General features: G+C 46.2%; 1 protein-coding gene across 1 annotated transcript; it reads left to right on the top strand.

The window, feature by feature from the left end:
- The first annotated feature begins 8,697 nt into the window (after positions 1-8,697).
- On the top strand, positions 8,698-12,319 carry LOC105035748 (cation/H(+) antiporter 19). Its single transcript, XM_010911424.4, has 3 exons — positions 8,698-9,062; positions 9,681-10,679; positions 10,828-12,319. Exons 1-3 carry the CDS (start codon positions 8,865-8,867, stop codon positions 12,052-12,054), a joined length of 2,424 nt encoding a protein of 807 aa, XP_010909726.1. The 5' UTR covers positions 8,698-8,864; the 3' UTR covers positions 12,055-12,319.
- Positions 12,320-13,526: the final 1,207 nt, after the last annotated feature.

Raw genomic sequence — 13,526 nt, 5'->3', positions numbered from 1 at the left:
AGAGAGAGTTAGGAGTCGATTGATTGCTTACCTTTGAAGGGTCCTGGAGTTTTTATTTATAAGAGAAGAGTTGGAGATGTATCCATCTCAGAGTCCTGACAAATTCTGGATTTGTTACAGAGATAGATTTGGAGAAGGACTTTCATTTTATGAGAGATTGGATCACAAAAGAAGTTCTTTCTTATCTAGACTTTCTCAATTTGAAAGATCAATTCTGCATAGCTCGACTATAGCCGATCAAGTTAGTCGTAACGGATGACCTGTAGGTCATCTGGGATGATCTATTGGTCGTTAAGAGTAAGATCCTGTCTTGTGAAGCTGATATCCATCTTCGATAGCTCAGCTATGACTAGATCGACGATGATGAGGTTGTTGGGGCCGACACCAAGGTATAAACCTACAGCAGATGCCCCCACTCTCGAGGTCGAGCTTTTAATAGATCGGCCTAAGAGAGTACTTGATCCAAGGTCGAAGCATAAGATGATCGAACTGTTCATGGAGGACACATGTCAGGAATTGAACAGCTGAGGTGAACCGTCTTTGAATCTAAAGCATCCATTCTTCGAATCTGTGGGAGCCATTCTTTGACCAATCATCGGGTGACATTTGTCGAACATCGGATGGAGGTAAATCGTTAGTAGATCGGTGCCATTCTGGAGTCCTATAAATAGGACCATGGTAACTCTCTTTTTTACTACTTCTACTATTCGGAGGGAAAACTCTGGCACTTAGCGATTCTGCAGGCTTGCTCAGCAAAGTCAAGCTAGTTGGTCTTCCTCATTCCTCATTTGCTCGGCCACTTCACTTTTAGGTCAGTCCCTCTCTCTTTGATCATGAGTGAGTTTAGCTTTTTTGCCGACACCTAAAATTTGGATGATGGCCCTAGGAGTCCAGGTCTCGAGATATTAAGCTCGAGAGATGATGCTGAGAGTGGTGCTCTTATGACGTGGAGCTCGAGGGATAATGTTAGGGATGTAGATCCTGAGCTCAATGCTGCTTGCTCCTTGGGTAGATCCGAGGTTTCAGACTTTGGTCCATATAGGACTGACTCTGTCCTTACCTCTGAGGACTTAGAAATCTTTATATTGAAATACCAGATTCCTGTCGAGTTTAGGTTAGAGGTGGCCCTCTCGAGTGAAAGAATAGCTCTTCCTCCTCCGAGCCAAGTTGGCATGTACGAGGAAGCCTTAAAGGTCGGAGTTCGGCTGCTTTTCCACTCCTTATAGTGGAAGTTCCTAAATTATATAAAACAAGTTTCTATAGTATTACACCGAACTCATGGTGCCAAATCATAGGCTTTTTTGCCCATTGCATCTTCCTTGGGGTCAAGCCGATCACCTATCTTTTTCAAGTCTGCTTCATTTTTAAGGAGCATCCCACAAAGAACGGGTGGTGGTATATTTCTTCTCGATGGAGACGTCGTCTCTTTCGAGCTCCTACCTCAGTACATAATTGGAAAGAGCATTTTTTTATCTAGATCGAACATCTTCGGGACTTCAATACATCATAGGATAGACCACATAGGTCAAAAGTTAGAGCTCTAGTCTTAACTGAAGCCGAGGAGAAGACATTAAAGCAGATCTTCAGTCAGACCCCCTCTCCCTTAGCTGAATTCCTTATTGAGGATACTTTGTTTAGGGCTGGATTAAGTCTAGCCGATCTAAAAGTGAGTTGCTATTTGGTATACTTTATTTATTTTGATAATATTTTTATTTTAACTAACCTCATACGCCATGTAGAAGTGGATCCCAGAGATTTCAAAGCTCTTAATCGGGCCATGAAGAGGAAGAAGATAAGTACAGCCTCAGCTCCAAAGCACGGTCGTCCCAAGGTCATTCTTGTCCAACCTACTACTACCAGAGATTCCTCGAGGCCAAGCAGAACCTCGAGGAGGGAGTTGGCAGCCTTCGTGAGGGAGGTCATGCCTCTCCAATTTGCTACCCCAGGGAAACCTGCCCCCCAGGCCTCTGCATCCTTGTCGTAGAGAAGTTCAGGCAGGCCAAAAATTTTCATAAAAATGTCTTCACGTCCGACCAACGTACAGGCTAGATCTTTTGCTCTAGTCGGAGCCTCCTCGGGTGCTGGAGTTTAGGATACTAGGTCGGTGATCAACAACTTCCAAGTCCGGTCTATGATTCAATCAATCCTTCTTCTGATCGACGTCGAATCCTTCAATGCTGAAGGAGGTGTCTTTCGTATGCATGATGCATACGACTCTCTAATTTGGGTAAGCGACGATCTTCTTCAAGTTACTCAATGATGATAGATTTCAATATTTAATACTAATTTTTTTTAGCTCACCCATCACATGGACTACTACACCAAGGCGATGTGCAAAGCTTGGCGAATTTCGAAGGAAGCCGAAGAGAATGCCGGTCAGGCCAGTAGGAGGATGAATGATGCCCATATTGCTAAGCTTAAGGCCGAGGAAAAGGTCAAGTTACTGGAGGAGGAGGTTAGGTGACAGGAGTCCAAGCTTATCACAGAGATAGATTCAGAGAAGGACTTTTCTTTTATGAAAGAATGGATCACAAAAGGAGTTCTTCTTTATCTGAACTTTCTCAATTTGGAAGGTCAATTCTGTATAGTTCGGCTATAACCGATCAAGTTGGTAGTAACGGATGACCTATAGGTCGTCTGGGATGATCTATTGATCGTCAAGAGTAAGATCATGTCTTTTGAAGCTGATATCTATCTTCGATAGCTCGGCTATGACTAGATCGGCAATGGCAAGATTGTTGGGGCCGGGGCTGAGGCCGAGGTATAGATCTACAACAAATCCCATTGCTATATATTGGTCTCGAATTTCTCTATCAAACATACGATACTAATAACACCACTACATTGAGATTTTCATTTGTCCCTCCCACCATAATTAAAACCCGTTGCTAACTTAAAGCATTGGAAGGCCTAACTAGAGGCAACTTCAATGAGTTCTCTAGCTTGTTACTGTTTTATAGATTAATGGAGATAATCCGCATCAGTGGTTCGAAGATTAGTAGCAAGAGATCAACACCTTCTATAGGAATGAAATGAAAGAAGCTATGAAGCATAGAAGAAACAACTACAAGTGTCTATCGATCATATCCAACTGGCGTTTGATGGCTCCCTATGCAGTTTTCAGAGATCTCAACCTCCTCAATCAACTTTTGAGCTATCATCATTGAACAATTTAACCTACTCATCTAGTAGGTGTAGGCTCTTATAGTGGCAGTGTAGAATTTGTAGCAGCAGGCTGTTAACCTCCCCGCTAGCCATCCGAACCATTAGGATTGCCCAGCATAGGATATGGTCACCCTTCTCTCCAACAATACCAAAGGAGCGATCATCTTAGCTCTTCCTCCAAGATAGACTCTATCCTTATTGATCCTTCTCCATACCATTGCAAGAGGGCCTCTAGGAGGGAGGTCGATCTTGATTGCAAGATCGAATAAATGAACAACAAGATCACAGCATGGAGGGAAAAGCATGCTGAAGTAGGTGATGACTTGGAGATGATGATCAAGCCTTCCTTTAGCAAAGAGATTATGGAGGATCCACTGTCAAAGAAATTCAAGATGCCTCATATCGAACATTAAAATGGTACTTCAAGTCCCATGGACTATCTTGAGAGTTTTAGGGCTCTCATGTTGCTATAAGAAGCAACTATCGTGATGTGCCAAGCTTTTCTAGCTACGGTTAGAAAAGCCTCTCGATTTTGTAGTACTCGAGCCTTCAACCTGGCTTAATCGATCTTCAATGAGTTAGCTACTAGCTCATTGGCCACTTTATCAGCAATAGAAGATGCAAAAGATCTTGGTTAGCCTGTTCTCTTTTAGGAAAAAGAAAGATGAGTCCCTTCTAGACTTTATTAATCGATTTAGTGCTGAGATGTTAGAGATCCATAAGTTAGATCAATCTATTATAGTAACAACAATGATGAATGGGCTAAAAGGCTCATACTTTAGTTTTTCATTGAAGAAAAGGTCTCTCAAAGACTTGGCCGAACTCTTATTTCGAGCATATAAGTACATCCATGCTAAAAAAATTGTAGTTGCTTAGAGGGAGGCATCAGGAGGAAATTAAAGAATGAGCTGAGAAGAAAAGAGCACCATGCGACCAACAAGTCTATCTCGAAGCTTTAAGAGGCATATTACTCTTAACACTCTGAGAGCTCCAATTTTGATGGAGATTCAAGATTAGATCTACCTATGCTAGCCTCGAAGGTTGAATGCTCTTGTCGAGAAGATGGGCATGAGCAGATGTAACTAGATTCATGAAGATCTTGAGCATGACACCAAAGAGTGCTAGTAATTGAAAAATGAGATCAAAGCTCTCATTGGACAAGGTTACCTTAGTCACTATGTTGATAACTAGTGAAACATTGATCAAGAAAGATGAATACTAGAGAGGCAAAGTGATGATCAACTGATTGCCAGAGTAATGATGACCTAGCTCATTAACCTAACAAGCTTATAATCAAGCAATCTGAGCAAGGGAGTCAACTTCATAAAGATCAAAGCCACCAAGCAAAGCAAATGTAGAAGCTCCACATCGAGCTTGGAGAATATATGTCGAGTAGCTAAGTTCGAGAAGCTTGAAGGAGTACCTATACCCCAAACATAAAGCCCTAACTATCCTATGGGGCATAATCAATAAGAATCATAATATCAGATTTTTGTATGCTTTATTTTTGATTATCAATGAAATTGTATTTCAATTTTTTTTTGCCTGAAGCTAGCCTAAAGAATCTAAGGTGCAGTAGATCCTACAACCCTTGTAAGAGCTACTGACCTTGTTGGCAGAGACACGCCAAGAATGACTAGGACCTCTGTTCAAAAGTTATACTATAACCTAGGCTCGAATGGAAGGAGGATCTTGGCCTAATCACCTAGGTGCCAGCTATTCAGAAGAACCCAACCGTTTAGACCCCTATTGGCTACTCAGGACTATGGTCCAACCACTAAGCTTGGAGAGGAAAAAGGCCCGTAGGCCACCAAAAAAAAGACCATGGCTATAAAGATGACCATTGGCCATTAGGACCTAAGTCCAACCCTTGAGCTTAGGAGGCAAAGTCCCGCTGACCATAAAAAAATGGCCTATAGGCATACCAACAATGGGTATTTCGCTACTACAATGCACGAGTCAGGTCAAAGATTTTTCGATCGAGAGATCTCATCTTTCCTCAGGCCGAGGTGTCCAAGCCAATGAAGTAAGGCAAACTTGCCCCAAATTAGGAGGGGCCCTACAAAATTATCGAAGTCATCAAGCTTGGAACCTATAAAATTGAGGGCGTTGATGAGACTCCCATCCTTCAAATATAGAATGCCAATAGGGTTGGTAATTGGATCGGGCCGGATTGGATACAGATTAGATTGATGCGAGTCGGGGCACAAAATTATCAATCCAAATTCAACTTGTTTATTAAATAGGTCAAAAAATTAGATCTTAACCCAATTTATTTATTAAATAGATAATCTTACCTGACCCGCTTGACCCATTTATTAACTAGATCAAGTCAGGTTAAATAGTTAAACAGATTAAATGAGTTTTTAATGAGTTAAATGGATTAAACAAGTCGGAAATAGGTTAAGCAGATTTTTAAATAAGTTTAAATAGATTAATAGGTTATATATCTAAAACCTAAATTCAATTCAAATATTAAATGGTTTATACCCCGGCCACCAACAAAAATGGCTCAAGACCCCACAAAATATGCCCATGGCAACTAAGATAAGCCTTTGTCCTTCGAAAAATAATTGAATACGGATATCTGAACTTGGGACCCCAACGACTAAGTCGGAAAATCTTGACCACCTGGAGTTATCTCAACTACAGCTAAGACCTTTGAAATAGCAAACAAATAAGCACCGATCACAGAGATATCCTAACCTAAATTAGGACCTCTGATGATAAAGGGGCTAACCCTCCAGGGACCTTCATGGCTAATTGGTGCTCCTCATTCATGGACGGATCGAATGGAGGTTAGAGATTATGACGAAAGAGCTAATTCTCTAGGGACCCCTCATTTGCCAATTGATGCTCCTCATCCATGGATGGGTCGAGTAGAGACTAAAGATGACCATGAAGGGGCTAATCTTTTGGAGACATCCCATGGCCAATTGGTGCTTCTCCTTCATGCATGGATGGGTCGAGCGAAGGTTGAGGATGACGATGAAGGGGCTAACCTTTAAAGACTCCTCATGGCCAACTAACGCTCCTCATCTATAGATGGATTGAGCAGAGGTCAAGGATGATGATGAAGAAATTAATCCTCCGAGGACCTCTCCTGACCAATTAGCACTCCTCCACAGATGGATGGAGTGGAGGCTAAGGATGATGATGAAAAGGCTAACGGTCAGGAACCTCTCATGGCTAATTAGTGCTTCTGATCTATGGACAGATCGAGTGGAGGCTAAGCACAATGATAAAGTGGCTAATTCTCCGGAGATCCCTGATAGTCAATTGGCACTTCTCATCCATGGATAGGTTGAGCGGAGGCTGAGGATGACGATGATAGGGCTAACCCTTCGAGGACCCTTTCTCTATGGCCGATGCCTCTTGAGCAAGTCGAGGATGAATCCCCATCAATACCCTCTGGAGTACGTAAGTGATTGGATAAAGGATGGCGTCACTGACTTGGTGAAGATGAAACCCATCACCGAAGATTAATTGAGGTTCATTCCCAAATACTATGACCCCAGACTTCGGACTCGGACTCAAACTAGGAATTTTCACTCCATCAATAGCTCGATTAGTCCTTAGGATTGATGACCTCATAAGAACAAACAAATGGTTGGTCTCGAAGATCGAGATCGTTCAATACAAGGAATGTTAAGGAAAGGTTCATTATCACTGATTCATTTAAAGAAAGTTCATTACAATAAAGTTTGTTACAAAAAGAAAGTGTAAAATTCAAGCTCGGTCGACATCCTTGGGCATGGCGATGAAGTCAAATCTTGATTAGTAGAGTGCCCGACGATGCTTATTCGGAGAAAATTTTTTTGATAGTTGCTAGTCCGAGCCAAGGGATATTGGGGATGGCATGCTTGGCCCCCAGGACCCATCCATCTCCCAAATATTCCTCTTAAGGAGGATCGAAAAGCTAACTTGGGGGTAAAAGGTTATCCTTTAGAAAGGTCCAAGACCTCCCTAGGGAGCTCAGTGCTGAGAAGGTTCCCTAAGCGATTGCTCACTCCTCGTCTGGATCATAAACCGAGGTGACCTGACCTGGAATGCTGCTTCACGTCCCAATGGAGCCGAGTAATGGAAGGTTGACCTCCCACAGTAGATCCCCCTGGAAGTGGTCAGTCCTCGGTGACACCTTTAGAATGATGTTGGCCATGATTCCGCGATGGTCGGAGCAATGATATTTTTCAATATCTCCCATATCAAGGCACAATATTTGCAGGTGCGCCCTCTTTCGGTGCCTTATGGCTAACCAGAAGGTAGGAAAAAATCCCTTCCTTGTATGGTGAACACAAGCAGTTATCGAATCCCCGACAAAAAAATAGGGCAACAACATCACAGCCTCTTCCTCTCATTTATATAAGACCTGGGTGGAAGCATATTGCTTCACCACCCAGGTCATCATTTGCCATGTGTCACGGTCCAGTAGCCCTAAAAAAGTCATGCCTCTTAGGGAAAGATATCCTTGGCACCTCTTTCGACAAAATATCGTTTTAAGGGTTTAGGGTATTAAAAATCACATGCGCCAAAGCCACCAAACCATGCGGCCCTCCGTCGCTTTAAGCACGCCATGTGGGCTGATCCACAGAATACGTGCAAGACCACCGCGCTCGATATATAGCAGCTAGAAGCAATCTTCGAACCTTCTTTTTGAAACCATAGCCCTTTGAATTAATCACTCTTTATAAATATGATGAGATTTGTGAAGCAACACATTAATGATGTCTCGAGATTTTTTTTGATAAGTGCTACCGATTGCTGGTCAAAGAACCAGTTCGGTAATCGACTATCCTCTCATCCAAGGCTGTAAAATCACTTCGGATTTGAAGGTAGAGGACAATATTGTGAAAGTTATCTGCCATCCGACGACATCTTCTTCTAGGGTTACGATGGAGTACTCACCGATGAGAAAACTTTGGAGATCCACGGGAAAAACCCTGATGAGTATATGGACTGCGCTTATAGGTTCCGCTTTGGTGCTTTGAGTCTTGGACAGTGTCCGGTTCCAGTGTCATTTGCTTTCATCTGAAGTTTTGCAGCAACAGGTAGTTACCACGGTAGGGAGTGGGGTTAGAAAGACCAATCTGAATGCTGCAACGGTCACAGGAAAACGGCGGCGGTCAAGCTCGCTCACTGACCAAGCAAGTACAATGTATTACGCTACCGTTCCTCCACGACCACAAGAATGAATGCACTCGCTGGGCCTCTTCTTTGGTGCGCGATTGGGTGATTCGGGCGCTGGTGCATGAATGAATGATTTAAACGTCTGGTCCACGTAGCATAGGGAGTGAGGCACGCTGGCCGAGTGGGGTTGCTGTAAGCGGGCGAGAACCGTTGGAGGAGGGGGAAGCCAAAGCTGGACCCACGGCCTGGTTTTTGGTCTGGTTCTGGTTTTAACTTTTAAATGAATCTGGTCCGGGGTCCTGGCTGTCGACCTCTTCAAACCATCCGTCCCATCAACCACCGCCAAAAAACACTCTAGCACAAACAAGCTAGACCGTTCATAAATAGAAACGATTGACCCATACTACCCAATCCTGGCTGCCCCGTTTCAGGAGGCTCTCTTCGCCTTCCTCCTACCTTCTGAGAGAGAGAGAGAGAGACGAAGAGATCGGTTGATGTAGGTATAGCAATCTCATCATCATCTCTCCGGTCTCTGCTCTTTTTAATTGTGCCATCTCCGTGAGGAGGGAGGGATGGCGTCGACGAACGTGAACCATGCGTGCCCGGCGCCGATGAAGGCGACCTCGAACGGATCGTGGCAAGGGGAGAACCCGTTGGAAGCGTCTCTGCCGCTGGCCATCGTGCAGATCTGCCTCGTAATCGCCGTTACCCGATCCCTCGCATTCCTTCTCCGCCCCCTCCGCCAGCCCCGTGTTATTGCCGAGATCATTGTAAGCATCCATCTTATTCCTCTTCCTCTTCTTCTTCTTGTTCTTCACAAGTACGTGCGTAGAGGATCGCCAACTAACGTTAACGTTAAGAAGAAAACTAGCTTCTCCGTCGTTAACGGGGGACGGAGTGTTGGAAATTAAGCTCTCATGGCCCATTAAAAAGGCTGTTCGATTACCTGAGCTCACCTTCTACCACCCATTTTCTCGCTATCCTTTCCCCCTCTCGTCGAGGTTTGCTCCGAACTGAGACACGCTTGTGGAGTCAAAGCTTCAGCATTTGTTTTACAACACCCCCCACCACCACCCCCCAAAAAAAAAAAAAAAAAAACTTCCATCATTTCTCGCCGTCCACATTTTGCACATGAGAAAAGCACCCACCTAGCCGATATAAAGATCGTACACCCTGACCGATCGATCACCTCTTCGAACGCCCCCAGGGGCATCGAAGCAGAATGGAATCTCCATGTCAGATTCTTAGTGACGCGGGGAGAGGGATTGACCGAGAGAGAACGAGTGCACTTCGTATTCAAGGGGAATACTGATGTTCATAAAAATTTAATAGAATAAATTATTATTATTATTAAGATATGGACACCAACAAACAAATATTGCATGCAGGGAGGGATCCTGTTGGGCCCATCGGCGCTGGGCCGCAGCGAAACGTTCCTGGAGACGTTCTTCCCCAAGAATAGCCTTACCGTGCTGGACACTCTCGCCAACATCGGCCTCCTCTACTTCCTCTTCCTGGTAGGCCTCGAGCTCGATCTCCGTGCAATCCGCCGCACCGGCAAGCGCGCTCTCATCATCGCCATCGCCGGCATCTCCCTCCCCTTCATCATGGGCATCGGCACCTCCTTCGCCCTCCGCACCACCATCAACAAAGGCGTTGCTGAGGGCCCTTTCCTCGTCTTCATGGGCGTCGCCCTCTCCATCACCGCCTTCCCTGTTCTCGCCCGCATCCTTGCAGAGCTCAAGCTCCTCACCACCGACATCGGCCGCATGGCCATGTCCGCTGCCGCCGTCAACGACGTCGCCGCCTGGATCCTCCTCGCCCTCGCCATCGCCCTCTCCGGTGCCGGATCCATGCTCGTCTCCCTCTGGGTCCTCCTCTCTGGCGCCGCCTTCGTGGTGGCCGCCGCCCTCTTCCTCCGCCCCGCGCTAGCCTGGATGGCCCGCCGCTCCCCCGAGGGGGAGCCCGTCAAGGAGCTGTACATCTGCGCCACCCTCGTCTCCGTGCTGGCCTGCGGGTTCATCACCGACACCATCGGCATCCACGCCCTCTTTGGGGCCTTCGTGGTAGGGATCATCGTCCCCAAGGAGGGGCCCTTCGCCGGGGTGCTCATCGAAAAGGTGGAGGACCTCATCTCGGGGCTCTTCCTCCCTCTCTACTTCGTATCCAGTGGCCTCAAGACTAACGTGGCCACCATTAAGGGGGGCCAGTCCTGGGGCCTCCTCGTCCTCGTCATCACCACTGCTTGCCTCGGCAAGATCGGTGGCACCGTCATCACCTCCCTCCTCGTCAACGTCCCCGTCCGCGAGGCCCTCACCCTCGGCTTCCTCATGAACACCAAGGGCCTCGTCGAGCTTATCGTCCTCAACATCGGCAAGGACCGCAAGGTATTAATTAATTTGTGATCTATTTAATTTAATTTAATTAGCTAGCTACCTCGCTCGATCGGATGTACCTGTAGTATTAGTTAATCGATTATAATTAATTGATTGATATATTCAAATATGGGATGGGAATTATATTATATTATATTAGGTGCTCAACGATGAGACGTTCGCCATCCTGGTGCTGATGGCTCTGTTCACCACTTTCATCACCACCCCGTTGGTGATGACCATCTTCAAGCCGGCGCGGCGGGCTGCGACGCCGTACAAGCACCGTACCATCCAGCGCAACGACCCCGACAGCGAGTTCCGCGTGCTGGCCTGCTTCCACGGCAGCCGCAACATCCCCACCATGATCAACCTGGTGGAGTCGTCCCGCGGCACCCGGAAGCGCCGTCTCACCGTCTACGCCATGCACCTCATGGAGCTCTCCGAGCGCTCCTCCGCCATCTCCATGGTCCACAAGGCCCGCCTCAACGGTCTCCCCTTCTGGAACAGGAAGCACAACGGGGACCAGCTCGAGGTCGCCTTCCAGGCCTTCCAGCAGCTCAGCAACGTCACCATCCGCCCTATGACCGCCATCTCCGACCTCTACAGCATGCACGAGGACATCGTCACCAGCGCCGAGCAGAAGCGCGCCGCTCTCGCCGTCCTCCCCTTCCACAAGATCCGGCAGTTCGACGGCTCCATGGACTCGGTGGGCCACGGGTACCAGCTCGTCAACCAGCGCGTCCTCCGCTACGCCCCCTGCTCCGTCGGCATCCTCGTCGACCGCGGCCTGGGCGGCTCCGCGCAGGTCTGCGCCAGTGAGGTATCCTACACGGTGGCGGTGCTCTACTTCGGCGGTCGCGACGACCGCGAGGCCCTCGCCTACGGCGCCCGCATGGCGGAGCACCCGGGTATCGAGCTTACCGTCATGCAGTTCGTCCCCCAGCCAGGCCAGCACTTCGTGAACCCGAGCAGCGAAGGGAGCATGGGCCGGGCGACGGATGCAAGCGAGCGGCTGGCCGACGAGACGTGCATCACTGAGTTCCAGGCCAAGGTGATGGGGGCCAACCAGTCGGTCAAGTACTTGGAGAAGGTGGTCGGAGGAGGGAAGGCGGAGATAGTGGCGGCCATCAGGGCGATGGGGAAGTTCAACCTCTTCCTAGTCGGGCACGCGCCTCGCGTAATGCCGCTGACCGACAAGACCGACTGCCCGGAGCTGGGGCCCGTGGGGAGCTACCTGGCACAGCCCGAGTTCTCGGCGTCGGTCTTGGTGATCAGCCAGTACGATCCGACGGCCGACGCGTCCAGCCTGGCGGAGGTGACGGCGGACATACAGGACCTGCCGGAGCCCGACACGCCGGCGGCCCAGATGGACCGTTCCCGCCATTAATATTCCAGAGGCACGGAGGGGAGTGTTTTTGACTTTGCGCACGTGCTAGCTTACTTGGTGGATACAATCAGTAAAATGCAGTGGTTTTTAGTTGGTGATTTTATGTCCCCCCACCTTCCCCTTCCCGTGATTAAACCACGGTCCATGCATCTTGCGGATAATATATAAGAACTGCTCGCACGTACATGTTGCTCCATGCGATGATATTTTTGTATCTATTTATTGGGTTCCAGCTAGCAGATAAATCACGACGTTGGTGCGTCGAGTGATCCATCTCTGTACGTGTTTTACACAAAAGTGGAATTAGTGCCCCTTATCCGTCCCAACAAATATAATTAAATTTCATGCATTGGGGTTGCTTGTTAATGTATTAATCTAATGGCCTTCGATCATCTATTTCATTAATTCTTTTTTGAATGAAAGAGAAGCAGAGGGTGCGTGCCACTCGATTTTTGTTACTTATTGTTGCCGATCTTTTCGTCAGGGGGCAGATGTCGAGGTGGATATAGCTATGGTTGAACCATCGCTGGATCTTTGTTCGGATATCTGCAAAATAAATTCACATCAAGATAACTCTCTTCAGTATAAATTCTCCGATGCTCAAATCAAGAGATTGGAGAACAAGAAGAAGATAGAGCAATAAGTCGATTGTGTATTTTGAAAAATTCTGAAATCTTTAATTTATAGAAAAAGAGTTTGAGATATATCCGTCTCAGAATCCTGACGATTTTCAGATTTATCGTACGGATAAATTCGAAGGACTTTTCTTTTACGGGAGATTCAATCACGAAGAAATTTTATTTTATCTAGATTTTCTCAATTGAGAGGAAGAACGGATTTGTTGGTAAAAGAATAGGTCGGTCATAGCCGATTTAGTAGGTCATCCAGATCGAGAAACTGAAATTTATCGAGCAGAAATTGATCTTTTTATTTGTTGAAGTAGGTCGGCAAAATAAAATAGATCATTTTTTGAGATGAAACGAGATTAGACTGAAAAATAAAAACTGCTGCTGACTCGACAGGTCATATTGGATAATCACCATATCTGTGCTTTAGCTCAGCAAACGCCATCTCCAATAGCTCGAATGTGATTAATTCGGTCGTGACAAGGTTGTTTGAATCGAGGCCGAAGTATGGATCTATAACATTACTAAAAGTGATGAAAAAGAGAAGGAGATATTTATTTTTATTTTTCTCCACACTTAATCAAAAGTGTGTACAAAGACCTATAAATACAAATATGTAGACCCAAATATAGATAGGGAATAACAAGAATATGCCAAAGAATAATCAAGAATATACTACGGAATAAATCTCTGATCTTTAATTAGATATTTTTTTTAATTAACTTAATCCTTTCAATAAAAAATACAAAAATAAAATTGAGAATTCGAAAAATGATGAGAACAACGATTGACCATTACAGAGATTTGAAAATAAAGGATGAAATAGGGATCACTTGCAACAATAAT

The sequence above is a fragment of the Elaeis guineensis genome, chromosome 1, assembly GCF_000442705.2.
Source record: "Elaeis guineensis isolate ETL-2024a chromosome 1, EG11, whole genome shotgun sequence".
In the NCBI taxonomy this organism is placed as follows: Eukaryota; Viridiplantae; Streptophyta; class Magnoliopsida; order Arecales; family Arecaceae; genus Elaeis; species Elaeis guineensis.
Note: the sequence above shows the minus strand (reverse complement) of the source record. Positions and strands in the feature narration are given on the sequence as shown.

Bases quoted from the DNA above. Each gene is read 5' to 3' on its own strand.
- LOC105035748 (XM_010911424.4), top strand. From the start codon at position 8,865: ATGGCGTCGACGAACGTGAACCATGCGTGCCCGGCGCCGATGAAGGCG. The intron at 9,063-9,680 runs GTAAGCATCCAT...TATTGCATGCAG, and splicing joins GTGTTATTGCCGAGATCATT to GGAGGGATCCTGTTGGGCCC. The intron at 10,680-10,827 runs GTATTAATTAAT...ATATTATATTAG, and splicing joins ACATCGGCAAGGACCGCAAG to GTGCTCAACGATGAGACGTT.